This window comes from Rhizophagus irregularis, chromosome 32, assembly GCF_026210795.1.
Source record: "Rhizophagus irregularis chromosome 32, complete sequence".
Lineage (NCBI taxonomy): Eukaryota > Fungi > Glomeromycota > Glomeromycetes > Glomerales > Glomeraceae > Rhizophagus > Rhizophagus irregularis.
The window spans coordinates 1,177,581-1,193,618 of NC_089460.1; the positions used below are offsets into that span (position 1 = coordinate 1,177,581).

Genomic DNA, 16,038 nt, shown 5'->3' on the forward strand with positions numbered 1-16,038 from the left:
TTAGATCTTTTTGTCCAATTCGGCACAGTTATTTACTGTTACATAAAAAAAACATATGTCCGTATAAAGGAACTGATTGATGTAATACAAAAAAATATGCAATATGTATTCAATGTCATTGTAACACATACATAATAAATAAATAAATAAATATGATTCGTAAATTTTTTTTCTTCAAAAAAAAAAAATCAATTTGAAATGGCTACTATTAAATTAAACCCAAATAAAGTAAAATCAAAGGTCTTAGTTCATTATTCATCAGAGGGTAAATATCTATTTAAATTGAGGCTTGATGATAATTTGAAAGAAATTCGGAAAGAACTTGCCAAGTCTTCCAAGTCTTTTAAAATGAATGAAAAATTATTTGAAGATAAAAAAGGTATTATAATATTGGAAGAAGAAGAAGATCAGTTTGAATTAAATGGTATTGCTAAAAAAAGTGATGGTTCAAATCAATTTGAAATTTATCTTATCCAAAATGAAGTTGACGTATTTGTTCATTTATCATCAGAGAATTCATATTCGTTTAAATTAAAACTTGATGATAAATTAACAAAAATTCGGAAAGAAGTTGCAAAAAAAAGTGTAATTAAAATGGATGAAAAATTATTTGAAGATAAAGAAAACGATATTACAATATTGGAAGAAGTTGAATATCAATTCTATTTAAAAGATATTGTTAAAAAAAGAAACGATTCAAAGGAAAATAAATTTGAAATATATCTTAAATCAAAACCATCTAATTTTAGCCAAAATGAAGAGAAATTGAATGTATCGGTTCATTTAACACCAGAAGATAAAATATTGTTTAATGATTTGAGACTGGATGATAAATTAACAAAAATTCGTGAAAAACTTACAGAAGTGAGTGAAATTAAAATGGATGAAAAACTATTTCATAATGAAAAGAAAGGTACTATAACACTCCAAAAAGAAGACAATTTCAAATTAAAAGATATTGTTAGTAAAAACGAAAATTCAGAGAATTCATATGTTCTAATTTTAAAAGAAAATTTATGGAAAATTTTGAATAAAAGAAATAAATTAGATTATGGAATTAATAAGATTTTAAAGAGAGTGAACGTGAGAGCATTTGTAATGAAAGATTGTCATGTTTCTGAACCAAATGTAAAATACCTATATGTAAAAAATGAAAGTAAAGATGATCAAACAGTGGGAAAAGATTTATCTTTTAACGTAGATCCTAGTAGTATAGTTAGTACTATACCAATTTCATTTAGGATAGCAGGAAATAAAAGTGATGGAATTGAGACAAATTCATCAGACGAAACCACTTATAATTATAAAAAAACTTTAGAATTTAGAAAATTTTTGGAACCAACTAAAGATTTTATAGAAGTAGTGAAAAGTGCTGTAGATACAATAAATCCAAAAAATTCTAAAAAACTTAAAGAAATCATTGAAGATTTTGGACAAGTTATTCCAACAGAGATCATTATGGGCGAAAAAATTTATAAAAAAGGAGATGGAAAAACAACAAACTTATCTAAAGGTTATTCGGGAGATATTAACGCCACGGTAGTGGGGATGGGGATTTCTTTAAATGATTCAAAAAATAGTACTTCACAACATACGGAAGAATCGCATCAAGATTGGGAATGCATAGAATATAACAATTGTATTAATATCTTTCAACTTTTAACTGACATTCCAAAATATGAATATTTGCGTGAAAAAATATTTTCAGTTATTGGAGAAAGAATACTTTATTCAGGTATTGAAACATGTAATTGTACATTCAATGGTAAAAAACCATTTATTGGAGAATTCAAAATGGAAAAGATGTCAGAAAATACTTTAAAGATGATTCGGGATGAGAAATCTGATATTAGTATTTTTGCAGTAATTTTTGATAAGAAAAATTATGGTTTTTTTGATACAACAGTTGATTTCTTTAATTGTCAAATCGTTTGTGCTCAGGGTCAAAAGCCAAAATATATTATCCATCGTAAACAAGCTAGACCTAAACTATATGAATGTAACTTAGAAATTGAATACATGATTGTCGGAAATTATAGGGATTTTAATTCTATTAATTATAATGAATTAGATTCCGATATTCAATTGAAAGTTACAAAAGAAGATTATTATAGTAATTTTAATACAAAACTATTTGAAAGATCACCATCTGACCATTTTATTGGAGTTCCTGTTTTAAACGATTTAAATCAAAGAAATTATATCATTGGACATTATTTTTATACAAAAAAAGATAGTAATGTTGGAGTATTTACATTTTCTTATAATTTAGAGCAGAATAAGTACGTTAATTTACCTTTTAGATTTCACACGCTTAAAATTTCTAATATTTCTAACCAAGTTACAGAATTTAATTATTGTAAGGATAAACAAGAATTTCGTGAACAAATTCAAAAATGTCCAAAATATTTTAATTTATATTCAAAAGATATTTCCAGTCCAATTTTTTTAAAATATACTACAAGCAAAATTAAATTAGAAGAAGTTACTTGTAAATGTGGGAAAAAATGCGATTTCTGCAAGAATAGTTCGAATAGTTCATCATTTCAAAAAGAAAATTTTGACTTTTTTTATCTTGATTTATCTAAATTTTAACATACAGTATTAAAATTTTATTATTATTGTTGTTGTTGTTAGTTGTAGTTATTACTAATTATTATTTTTATTATTATTATATTTTTATTATTTGTAATTTTTACTTTTTCGTTAATTTAACGAGAAGCCCAGACACAAAGACTTATCACAAAAAATTCGAAGCCATGTACTGTAGATAACACTATGTAGCCAAATATATTTATTTAAATCAAAATCATTTGTTTCTACCGCGAAAAAATTCCCAAAAATATCTATGCAGAATACTATGCAGAGTGATGTGACACCGTCACTCCGGTGACAAACGCATGCAATTTTAAAAAATAAACAATATGATTATCACGTAAATCATCAGATAATGCAAAGGAAAGTATCACCAAATATGTACAACGTAAGTAATACTTTTTTTTTTATCCATCTCGGCACATCGTGACGAAAACTTTTACCGTTAAGTCTAAAAAAACACGGTTTCAAAACGTCTGTTTCAATGACAAGTTCAAACTATACAAATGATCTCGATTATGATGAATTTCAAAACATAATCGAAATTAGTAAAGGGGAGATTAGCATCGTATGTAAAGCGGATTATGCTAAACATAATATTAGAGTTGCTTTAAAAAGTTTAAATCCTAAAGAGCTTATTCAAGAGGTAAAATATTTATTTTGCTAAATTGTATATAAATTTTATTATGTAATTGTTAGTAACAATATACTGTATTTAATTTAGATAAAGCAAATTTGTAAAGTGAATAATCATCCAAATATCAATCATCTTCTTGGAACGACAAAAGGTTTGTTTATAATATGTTAATTACTTAAAAATATTCAACACAATTTTTAATGTTTATTATTATTTATTTCAAAATAGATACATTTGGGAATGATATTTTGGTATTGGAGTATGCAAATGAAGGAAATTTGAGAGATTATTTAAAAAATCAATTTGCCAAGTTAAATTGGAGTAAAAAGATTGACATGGCGTTAGACGTTACTCAAGGATTGATGTGCTTACACTCTAAGAATATAGTTCATAGAAATCTGGTAAGAAAGATTTAATCATATCATTATGATGTAATTTTATTATTATTATTATTTTATTTTTATTTTATCATTACGTTATTAAATATATTATATTAACTATTAACCATGTATCATTTGTTATTTTAATAGCACGCAAATAACATATTAGTTAATGATGGTATATTAAAGATCGCAGACCTTGCACATTCTGCACAATTATTTGAGGATTCATCAATGACAAAAACGCATACGGTAGTTGAATATACCGATCCAAAATACCTTTTTGATCCAATAAATTATAAACTTAATATGAAATCTGATATTTATAGCTTAAGTATTCTCTTATGGGAATTATCAAGTGAATATCCTCCTTATTCAGAGGTTCAAAAACCTTCTAATCAATTAAGACATGATATTATTAACGGTTTGAGAGAGGAATCTGTTGAAAATACTCCTATAAAATATCAACAACTTTATCAAAAATGTTGGGATGAAAATCCTGATCAAAGATCAAATATTTTTGAGGTTTTCAAAGTTTTAAATCAACTAAAAATTGATAATATAGGTAATGTCTTAAAAATAAATAATTTACAATTTTTTTAATTTGCACTTGTTGAAAATATTTAAAAAATATTTATCCATTCACAGATGATGAGATCACCGTAGAAGAGAAAAGAGAATTAACAGATCAAGAAATAATTCAAAAATTAAAGTTAAATCATGGATTGTTCTTGAATGATTATATCATAAAACCTAGTGAACAAGCGATTTATGATGATGATGGTGAATTAGATATGAGTTTATATGATGAACAACCTTTAGTATATACTAGTATCAATTCTTTTGATACGGATTTCAAAACTTCCTTTCAACCTTACGATGTATGCATTAATTTTCCATTTGCTGAAATCACTTTTGAAGGAAATTTATCGGATAAGTTTTTGAACTATAAGGATACGGATGGAAAATTAAATGAATTTTACGGTCATTTTTTTTCGGAAAAAGTTTTAGTTGGTGGTCAATTATTTATTAAAGATCTTAATAAGGCAACTTCAATACAAATTCATCATTTAAAGATGCATTTAAACTGGGCATACAATTCGGCAAAATACGTAAAAAATCAAAATCAATTATGCAATATTAACATGCAACTTGAAATTAAAATAGAAACTTCAGACGGAAAAGAAATAACAACTACCAAAGAGTTGCTCAATTGGATGAAAAGAATTTATCAAGAGAACATGATTGATGTAATTTCTTATTTGTATCCCATTTCTGTTGTTAAATTAAAGGATATTACACAACTTGTAGAAGATAACTTTGAAGATTTTGATGAAAAAGTGATCAAAGTTGCTAATTATAAAAATAGATTGAATTTTAATGAATGGATAAAAGATTCGATGTATGTCAAACTACCCGAATGGATCAATAATTTCAATCTCTTTCAGGGTTTAATAGTCAATAAAAATTTCAAAATAGAAAATGCCAAAAAAGTCGTCGTTGATTTAATCAAATATCCTTATTTAGAATCAAAAGATAATTTTTGTTTAAAATTTAAGAAGTCAACGAATAAATCAAATAAATCAGAGATTTCCTCAAATTCACATATACTTAATAGTATATTCCATAGTAAAATTAATATGAATGATGAAAAATTGAAAAATTATGAGAATGATTCACATTTTATAATTAATTATGAGCAATATGAAATTTCTTTACCTCAGGATCACGTTACACTTTCAGAAAGATTTAAACAAGATATAGAAAAAGCAATTAAGCATATAAACCCATATAAAATTTTACAAGATGTATTTAACGATTATGGTTATCTATTTCCACAAAAAATTATATTAGGAAAATCTTTTAAATATATTTCAACAGAATTTTCTACAAAGTTTGATCAAATATATTCAAAAATAATGACGATTGAATCTTTAGAATTGCATTTAAGAGATTTTGAAATTCCATATTTATCAACTCAAAATGAAGATATTGAAATTAATAAATTGTCCAATTTTATTCAAGAACATGAAAATTTGGAGATTATTGAATATGATAATATCGTTAATTTGTACGATATGCTTCAACAGGAACAACAAAAACAAATTGACATCATTTTTGAGGATGATTACAAGGTTATAATGGCTGGAATAGATGATTTGAAAAATTTAAATGATGAAGATAGTGAACATTATAAACGTATAAATATTCACTCATCGTTGAGAGATCAAAATTATGAAGTTTTTGGTTCAGTAATATCGAATAATTCGACATCAAAAAGAATAAAAGAATTTTCCGTAAAATTTAGATTTTATGATTCTAACGGATTTACCGCGATTATAAGAAATATAAGTAATCTAAAAAATCCAGAAACTCAGCATTTTAAAATTACGGAATGCCGTATTTTATGGATAATCGTTGGAAAGCCTTTAAAATTATCGGTATTTAGTTCAAAAAATCGAGAATTTCAAATCATCTGTATTAATGAATCGATTTTATTGCAACCAGATAAATCTTACTACGAAATTAAAACTCCTTTTCAACTATCTCAAGGACACATGATTTCTATTAACACGTATCATCCACCGATAAATGATGAGCCTGCAGATCTAATTGAATTCATTAAATGGTCACATAATTCTATCATTTTTCGTTCCAATTCAATTTTAGAAGCTTTAAATGTGAGTGAAAATAATGTTGATATTGATCATGAAGGCGATATTTTATTAGAGAATTTTTCAATAGAATTACATATTTGTATCTTATCTAATTTTAAAAAATTAAATATTGATAATATTAACAACGAAGAAAATGGATATCCTTTGGATTTAATTGGAAATATTTTAACAAAAGAAACCTTTATTGAAGATATTAGTGAGGATGATATTAATGGAGATGATGTTAATGATAGTGATTTCAATATTATCGTTGATCAAATAATGGATTTTCTTTTAAATGAGAAAAATTTTACATTTGATGAAAGCAAACGAGTTCAAGTAATGATTGAAAATTATATTACCGGTAAAAATATGAATTTAAAGAACATGCTTGATTGGTTATTAAATAATCAAAATAATTCAAATAATATATTTTTACTTGGTTATTTTTATTGTTTTGTAATTAAAACAAGTGATGTTTATAAAAAAGCATTTGACTTACTTTACAGTACGACCAACAATAAAAACGTGATTCACTATAAAAATGCAAATCTTTTAGCAAAGTATTATACTGGCATTTGTTACTTAAATGGAATGGGAATAGAAAAAAGTAATGTCAAAGCTTTTAAATATTTTGAACAATTGTTTAAAGAAGCTGAAGAAAATTATGTTAATGGAATGGTAATGTTAGGATACTGTTATATTAATGGTATAGGAACTGAAATTAATAAGAAAAAGGTACTTGAATTTTATGAAAAGGCAGCTAATAAAGGAAACATTTATGCACAAAATCAGCTTGGTTTATTATATAAAAGTGGTATTGGAATAGAAAAGGATTTAAATAAGGCAATTTTTTGGATTAAAAGATCAGCAAAAGAAAGTATTGATGGAAAAGATATACTTAATACATTATATACATATAGTAGGAATGTGGAAAAAGATGACAAAAATTCATTTCTTCATGTTAAAAAAGAAGTGGAAAAAGGAGATAAGGAAGCAATTTACAATCTAGGTAAATATTATGAGTATGGAGTAGGTGGTAAAGTGAATAAAGATAAAGCATTTGAACTTTACAAACAAGCAGCTGATAATGAATTTTTAGAAGCAATATTTAAAGTTGGAAATTGTTATTATAATGGAATAGGAATTGTTATTAATAAAAATGAAGCATTTAAATATTATGAAAGAGCTGCAAATAAAGAACACAAAATTGCACAAAATAATCTTGGAATATTATATGAAAATGGTGATGGTACAGAAAAAAATTTGAAACAAGCTATTTATTGGTATAAAAAATCTGCAGAAAATGGATACAAAGATGGGTACTATAATTTAGGTTTATGTTATGAATTTAAAAAAGGTATTAAAAGTAGTGCATTTGAATTTTATAAAATGGCAGCAGAATATGACCATTTAGATGCATTATTTAAACTTGGATATTTTTATTCAAAAGGAATAGGAATTGAAATTAATGATAAAGAAGCATTTGAATTTTATAAGAAAGCTGCTATAAAAGGACATAATATTGCACAAAATAAACTTGGAGTGCTATATGAAAATGGTAAAGGAACAGAAAAAAAATTAATTAAAGCATTTTATTGGTATAAAAAATCTGCTAATAATCAATATAATATTGCATATTACAATTTGGGTAGATGTTATGAAAATGGAATAGGAATTGAATTAAATAAAAGTAAAGCATTTAAATTTTATAATAAGGCGGCTAAAAAAGAACATTTAGATGCCATATTTAAAATTGCAATTTATTATTCAAATGGAATAGGAACAGAAAAAAATATGGAAAAAGCCTTTTATTGGTATCAAAAAGCAGCTGAAAGTGAACGTATTATTGAAGCACAAAATAATCTTGGTTATTTATATGAAAAAGGTAAAGGAACAGAAAAAAATATGGATAAAGCCTTTTATTGGTATCAAAAAGCAGCTAAAAAAGAATATATTGAAGCACAAAATAAACTTGGTTATTTATACAAAAGAGGTGAAGGAACAGAAAAAAATATGGAAAAAGCCTTTTATTGGTATCAAAAAGCAGCTGAGAAAGAACATATTGAAGCACAAAATAATCTTGGTTATTTATATGAAAAAGGTGAAGGAATAAAAAAAGATTTTGAAAAATCTTTTTATTGGTATCAAAAAGCAGCTAAAAAAAATAATAAATATGCACAATATAATCTTGGTCATTTATATGAAAAAGGTAAAGGAGTTAAAAAGGATTTAGAAAAAGCCTTTTATTGGTATCAAAAAGCAGCAGAAAATGAATATAATAAGGCACAATATAATCTTGGTTATTTTTATGAAAAAAGTAAAGGAATAAAAAAGAATATAGAAAAAGCTTTTTATTGGTATCAAAAAGCTATAAAAAATAAATATATTATTAAAATACAAATGAGTGGAAATAAAAAAATTGATGATTTAATTGAAGAAATGCATTTAAAAATTAGTTTTTATAATGATAGTATATTTGAATGGATATCATATAATCAATTTTATAATATTAAAGAAATAAGTAAAAGTGATTTTATTACAGAATATTTGGCAATATGGAAGGATGGACCATTATATTATAATTATTTTAATAGTAAAGATTATATAAGAAAACCAGATGAAAAGGTATTTTTAAAATGTTTTCATAATTTACAAAATATTACAAATGAATTTTTAAATGAGGTATAAAATTTTATAAGTTTAATTTATGATTTTTTTTTTCAATATAATAATATATTTATTTATTATTATTTATTTTAACAGGTTAAAATATCATCAATTAATAATAATAGTATTTCCAAAATATTTGGAATATCTCAGAATCCAAATACAAAAAATTATATTATAGTTTTTCAAAATATGATTTGTGATAAATGTAATGAAAATTATATATATAAATATTATAGTAAATGGTGTAAGTCATGTTTTTAAATCTGAACAATTTACTTGTAATATAACAATGCATAATACTGTAAAAAATCTATATACAGTATTTTGACTTTAAATATACATGAAAAAATGGAAAGTATAGGCAAAAAATTTTATTTCTATAGGATATTACATGACTAATATTTTGGTCATGACTATACATTTATAAGAAAGTAACTTAAAAATTTAAAAACCAATATATTCAAATTTTAAGAATTTCAGAAGTTTATATAAATTTTACTAAGATTAATGTTATTAACTATTAACTTATTTTTCTGATATTAAATTATTAATCAGTTTTTTATCTAGAATATTGATAATTGGTATATTTTAGTATAAAAATGCCATTTAACTTCATAAAAAAAATTCTGTATATCAGAGCTAAATTATAAAATTTTTAGTTATATACTTTTAGTATTTAACTATAGTTAGAATGTTATGTGGTTAAGGTTGCTGGAGAAACTAAGGGATTTTGGCAAGTTGGCGAAATGCCGAAATAGCGAAACTTTGCCGAAACTATATGAAAGTCTTATTAAAAGTTGGCAAAACTCTGGAGAAAGACGAAACCTGACGAAACTTATTATAAATGCCGAAACTGCTGAAACTTTGCCAAAACTATAATAAAACTATAGTAAAATCTTAGAGAAACTAATCATAGAATTTTGGAGAGGTTTAGGCAGACAACCTTATATGTGGTAATTTTCATCATTTTAAAAAAATTATAATTTACTATTAAACCTATATAAAAGTTATTAAAATGCAATATTTATTAAAACAAATGTATTGTTTAACTTAAGGCAAAGAATGTCAAGGTTAAAACTGAGAATATAAACTTAGGACAAGTTGTAAAAGAGTAAAAGCAAATAGAACAGATATACTATTAAATATATTGAACTTAAGACCAAAGTTATAAAATTAAAATATACTTTTAAAGAAACTGTTGATATATACCTAACTCTGCAATTGACCAGCACATTTAATGTCAAATTAAAAAATAAAGAGATAAATACTTTCTTAAATAAAAAAAAAAAGCCAAAATTGAGATATAATCTAAAAATCAAATTCAGGACTTATCTTTGATTAATCATTGTAAAGCAGAACTTCTGTAATTTAATTAAATCAGCATATTTTATCTTAGATATCTTTTCTTTTTTAGATATTCAAAAAAATATCTAATTAGAAAATTAAGCAAGGTATAGTTTAAAAAATAATTTGTTAAGAAGTTGATATGATAGTCAATAAAAGCTGATGATAAGAGTAGATAAAAATATAACTATTTTTTAATATTGAGATTGTAAAAAGCAAATCAATAGAAACTAAGATTTATAATAAAAAATCAATTTAAAATCAGTATTACTAAGAAAATTGCAAAGTCTCAAGTTATATCATAATGTTTTAATACTCTTATTTATTTAGCTTTTTCAAATAGTATTCATAACTTAGGTTTATTTTACAATAAGGGAAATAATTCTAATGAAAAAGCAAATTCATTATCATATTTTATTTTTTTACAAATATAATCCCAAAATTGATGATGTTATTATTACTAAAGCTGAATTTTTTATTATATAATTTTAAACAATAATATCAATATATTTTTTTAGTTAATTTTTAGATTTGTTTTGAGATCTTGAATTTTCAAAATACTAGTGAAAGGATCTCTTTCTAAAAATAAAAAATCCAAAAAATAACCAGTATAGAAATAAATAATGCAAAGTTTTAATATTTTCATATTATATTTTATTAATAAAAGAAAAATTTATTATTTATTTAATTATAATTTTTAAAAGTATTAGATAGAAGTAAATTTCATTTTATTTAAATCAAAATACTTTAAATTAGAATAGTAAAAATACTTAGTATACTTAATTTAAAATAACATTATTTAATGATTTATATAACTAATTTTACTTAAAATGAAATCACTTAGATGATATCATCTATTAAATTTATTATTTATAATACATATCGGCGGATTTGTTCACCCTTTAATTAACATGTTTATTTTAAGGTACTTTTGTTATACAAATTATTACATATGGCGCAGTAGGACCTGGGACGAACATTAAAAAAAGTTTTATTTAGTTTTATTAATACAATAATTTGATAAATTTGATAAATAGTTCTTTTAAACCAAAATACAATAAATATTATTCTTAGCAATACTGATAATATCTGTTGTGAAATCTCACTTTATACAATAGCTTCTAAATCTTTTTTGTGTAAAAATCAATAATACATATGCTTACAATTTGTTTGAATATAAAAGTTCCTATTTTGTCTACAGCAAGATGAATAAAAATTAATAATATGTTTTGAAAAATGTAAAAAATGGACAATTTTATGAAAGTTATTATAAAAAAAAAAAATTTTTTAAATATTAAATGAGTCTTAGAATACTTTTATAAATATTCATAGCTATTGTGTCTATATAAATTTTTATTTTACTTTTTGTTTTATTAAAACATACTTACTTTCTAATAATACACATTAAAAATATTATGCAGGTGAGAAATGGGTTTTTTGTTAACGAAATAAATTTTTTTGTGTCTATTTTACATTAAATAATTTAAGTTTCGCAAATGTAGATTTTCACTCGACTTATTATTTAGTCAAGTGATATTTAATCAGGTGATTTCATGATATTACAAACCGGTTTTAGGTGACGGATATTATGAAAATCATTCAAAATTCAGCATTATGCAAAAGTGAACAAATCCGCCGATATGAATAATAATGTAGATGATATCACCTAATTATTTTTTTGTTTATCAGTTAATTTATCAGATAATAAATAACTTTTTTTAATATTCTTTAACATCAACTTTTTATTATTTTTATATATTAGTTCTTTGAGCCAGTCTAAGTAAAAAACAAAAGCGAAGGTTATACAAAATGATAAATGAAGTTACACACGTAGTAATAATGGAAGGGAGGGAAAAATGCCAAGCTCTGGACAATTTTTACAAGAGTAATCAGGACAATAACACGTCCTTAACACAGCACACGAGTGATGAACGGTCACAACAACAACAAAAAAGATACAAAGCGGGTGGTAAAGCAGAAAAAGAAAATATACACCCAGAAACAAATGAACTAACATTTGAAAAGGGGGATTTTTGAAAGATTCAAGATAACATAGAAGAAGTAGTTGAATCATTGACAAGTGAAGAAAGTATTAATGTATTTTTAGCAAGACAAAGGCTAAGATTTGTTAAAGAGAATTTGAATAAACAGGAGACGAAAAACTCAATGTTTTTAGAGTTGAACATTGTAGCATACAATATAGATGGGATTGCTAGTATTCCGTTTATACAGAAACTTCATAATTTATTGGAATTTATTAAAGAAAATGGCATCAATATTATGGCTATATCAGAAACTAATATAGACTATCGACAGGAATATTTTATAAACCAGGACATTAAGTCAGAAGTCTATTCGATAATTTTCAGTGAACATGATCAAAAACTAAAGGATCAGGAATGGCACTTGTAATCCATAACAGATGGATGAAACATTATTACTCAGTAGTGCGCATATTCCCATATATTATAGTAGCTAAATTCTTATTCGTACAAAGAGAAATATGGGTCTAGTGACTCTTTTGATTTAGCTTGTTGGGTGGAATCATTTTGCCCTGAGGGTTGATAATTATTGGGAAGGAGAGAATTAGCATTATGACCAGGTTTATTGGCAGAATGGGTATGCTAGTAAGAATTAGAATGATCTCTAGACTGGAAATGGAAGCGTTGTCTATTGTGATTAGTTGAAGTTTGTTTAAGTAGTTGGCCTATATTAAACCATTCTTTAAGATGAGCGACCAGATTTCGGGTATGTGAACGACCTTGAAAATTATTCAATAGGCAGGCAGTAGGGGTACATCCAAGTTAGAAATCAGCAAGATTACCATGTTGATTGGTAAGGCATGCATTGCGTTCCTTAGACGAGTTGAAGTGGATAACCAATCTTTTTTGATCACCAGAATCAGAGATGCGAGTATGGCCAGTATAGGAGTGATAAGTTTCCAAAAAGAGATTGTTGACAGTATCAATCATTGCTCTATTGGTAGGGTATTTTTTAACAAATTCAATGAAGCATTAGACGCCATAGCGGCCTAAAAATTATGCTTAAGAATAGTAATGGTAGGCGGATTGGTATCATTAGTTTCCATAATATCCTTATTAGGAGACGTGTCTAGGGGAAGTTTTCTTTGTCTTTTGGGATATGTATAAACGTGTCAGCACCAGACGCGACAGAACCTGGCGCAGTTGACACAGCAAAGTCTTTGAGAGAAAAAGATGAGAAATTATCAGTATTATTTTGTTAAGAAGGAATGGTATTGCTATCTCCAGAGTCAGTGACGTAGTTTTCTTCTATGGGGTTTTCTGGGAATGTGCGAGTGTATTTGGAAGGGTTATTTTTATCATTGGGTTATTCGTTGTCAGAGTTTAAAACATCAGAACCAGAATCTTTAGTTTTGTTCCATTTTTTTTGTCGCTTAACATAAGGTTGCTTGCTGAAACCTAGGGGTTTAGGCAAGATGGCGTTTTGCCAAAAAGCGAAATTCTGCCGAAACTATATTAAAGTTATATTAAAAAACTGGCAAAACTTTGGAGAAAGGCGAAACTGCCGAAACTTATTATAAATGCTGAAACTGCTGAAACTCTGCCGAAATTATAATAAATCTATAGTAAAATTTTGATAAAACTAATCATAGGATTTTGAAGAGGTTTAGACAAGCAACTTTAGCTTAACAGGGCTTCCGTTAGGATTGTTGCTAGTTTTTTTGCTACCTTTGGGAGGCATACTGCAAAATTTTTGACTAAAGATCTACAAAAATGAGTTTAAAGTCGCACACTTTTAGCAAATTGACCCATTTTTTGAGAGCTCAAAAAATCATTTTTTGTAAATATCTCAGCATCCAGTAGTCTGATTTTAATGAACTTTTTTTAAATTGTAGAGCTAAATGAGAGCTACAAAATAAAAAAATTCTTCAAAATTGAATCACTAGATGCTGAGATATTTATAAAATACGATTTTTTGAGTTTTAGCGAAAAGTAGTATTTTTGGCTAAAAGTCAGTTATGACTTGTTTTAGAGATGTCCAAGTTCTGGTAAAATAACTAATGCGCAATGAGAAAATTTTACCAAAATACTTAATAGAAAAATAAAAGCATGGGACTTCCAACAACTAATAGAGGAATTTAATTATGAAATACAATTAGGGCAATGACATATATTAGCTAATATTATTTTAATAGTAACGTTTACTTTCCCATCCCAGGTAAGATTTTATGACCAATCACAACCATTTCACATGGTTTATATTATGTGTAACCTAAGATTTTCTTTTACTCCCCCACACCCCTAAAATATTGGCTAATATATGTCATTACCCTTAGGGGATGAAAAGAACACTGATGGAAAAGAAATAAAATGCAGATTTAATAAAATTTGGGATAATATTATGAGTGTTATATCTATAGCGATGAATATAGAACTTCCCACGAATTAGTTAAATATCCAGAAAGTCACAATACAAGACATAAGTTATTATTTGCAGATAAACTATGCGACATACTACTAAATTGAGAAGTTTAATTAGGAAAATCTGTAAAGATCAGGACTTTATTGCCATCAAAGATACCCATTGGATAGATTATTGGCTGAACAGATTTAATAAATATAATGATGATTATAAAAGGAAAAAATACGGTAAATTCATAGATAAGTATGAGGAACTTATTATTCCTACACACAGCCTATTTAGTTACACATAGATTAATATTGTTAAAGATGTAGTTAAAAAAAGAGTTAAAGTAAACAAAAATTATTTACAAGCACAACGTCTAAGCAAGATCTAAGATAGCATAGAAAAATGATGCAACATTATATACTCGGATATTCCTAAGTGGCTATTTTCCACACAGGATGTTGTTAAGGAACACATTATTATTGATCGAGCAGTAATATCCAACAAAAATGAAAGTGTTAGACTAGCGTTTGATCCTAATACAATTAGAACCCATATAAAAGATACTTTCGCAGAAATTTTACAAAAATGTAATATCAAATCAATAGAGTAAGACGTTTTCTGGAACAATATATATAAGCAAAAAGGTGAATTTACTGAGTGTATAGCTAATTTGATGGATGAGATAACATTAGAAGAATAGCAGCAAACACTTGAACAGGTAAACACAAACTCAGCGCCAGGTCCTTTAGGTATTGGATATGCTATAATTAAACACATTTCAGACAAATCCAGCTTCATTATATTTAAGATCATTAATTTGTCCCTGAAAATAGGAGTTGTGCCAGACCAGTGGAAACAGTCGCTTATTCATCTGATTTTAAAACCACAGAAATTTGATTATATTTTGGCCAACACGCGTCTCATAGCATTGCTAGATAATATCAGAAAATCTGTCACCAAATTATTGATAAACCAATTAAGTACAATTTTGACATATAATAAAGTTTTACGCAGATTAAATTTTTGCGGTCTTAAGGGGAAGACATAGCAATACCGTTACATTTAATGAATAATATAATTGAAGATGCAAGAGAAAATAGAAAAGAACTCTAAGTGGTAACCCAAGATATAATGGAAGCATATGATTTAGTTAGTCTAGAGAGTTTACAACATGTACTAAAAAGGCTAGACATACCAGAAAAATTTATTTTATGAATTACAGAATTATTTAAAGATAGACAAATGAGCATAATAACAGCATTCGGCCTAGTTCAACCTTCATAGGGGGAGACGGCATTGACCAGGATGATGTGATTTCATCTCTACTATAGAGAATTTTTTACGATCCTTTACTTGTAGC

The 16,038-nt window shown here is 25.8% G+C and overlaps 3 protein-coding genes across 3 annotated transcripts; all 3 read left to right on the plus strand.

Moving 5' to 3' along the window:
* Nucleotides 1-198: 198 nt before the first annotated feature.
* OCT59_023052 (uncharacterized protein) lies at nucleotides 199-2,595 on the plus strand (the record flags this gene model as incomplete). Its single annotated transcript, XM_025321980.2, has 1 exon — nucleotides 199-2,595. The coding sequence occupies one exon, from the start codon at nucleotides 199-201 to the stop codon at nucleotides 2,593-2,595; it is 2,397 nt and encodes a 798-aa protein (XP_025167456.2).
* A 484-nt stretch (nucleotides 2,596-3,079) lies between these two features.
* On the plus strand, nucleotides 3,080-9,203 carry OCT59_023053 (uncharacterized protein; the record flags this gene model as incomplete). Its single annotated transcript, XM_025328238.2, has 6 exons — nucleotides 3,080-3,241; nucleotides 3,320-3,383; nucleotides 3,461-3,633; nucleotides 3,763-4,177; nucleotides 4,261-8,954; nucleotides 9,036-9,203. 6 exons carry the CDS (start codon nucleotides 3,080-3,082, stop codon nucleotides 9,201-9,203), a joined length of 5,676 nt encoding a protein of 1,891 aa, XP_025167455.2.
* Nucleotides 9,204-12,095: 2,892 nt separating this feature from the next.
* OCT59_023054 (uncharacterized protein) lies at nucleotides 12,096-12,698 on the plus strand (the record flags this gene model as incomplete). Its single annotated transcript, XM_066150524.1, has 2 exons — nucleotides 12,096-12,255; nucleotides 12,343-12,698. 2 exons carry the CDS (start codon nucleotides 12,096-12,098, stop codon nucleotides 12,696-12,698), a joined length of 516 nt encoding a protein of 171 aa, XP_066006547.1.
* Nucleotides 12,699-16,038: the final 3,340 nt, after the last annotated feature.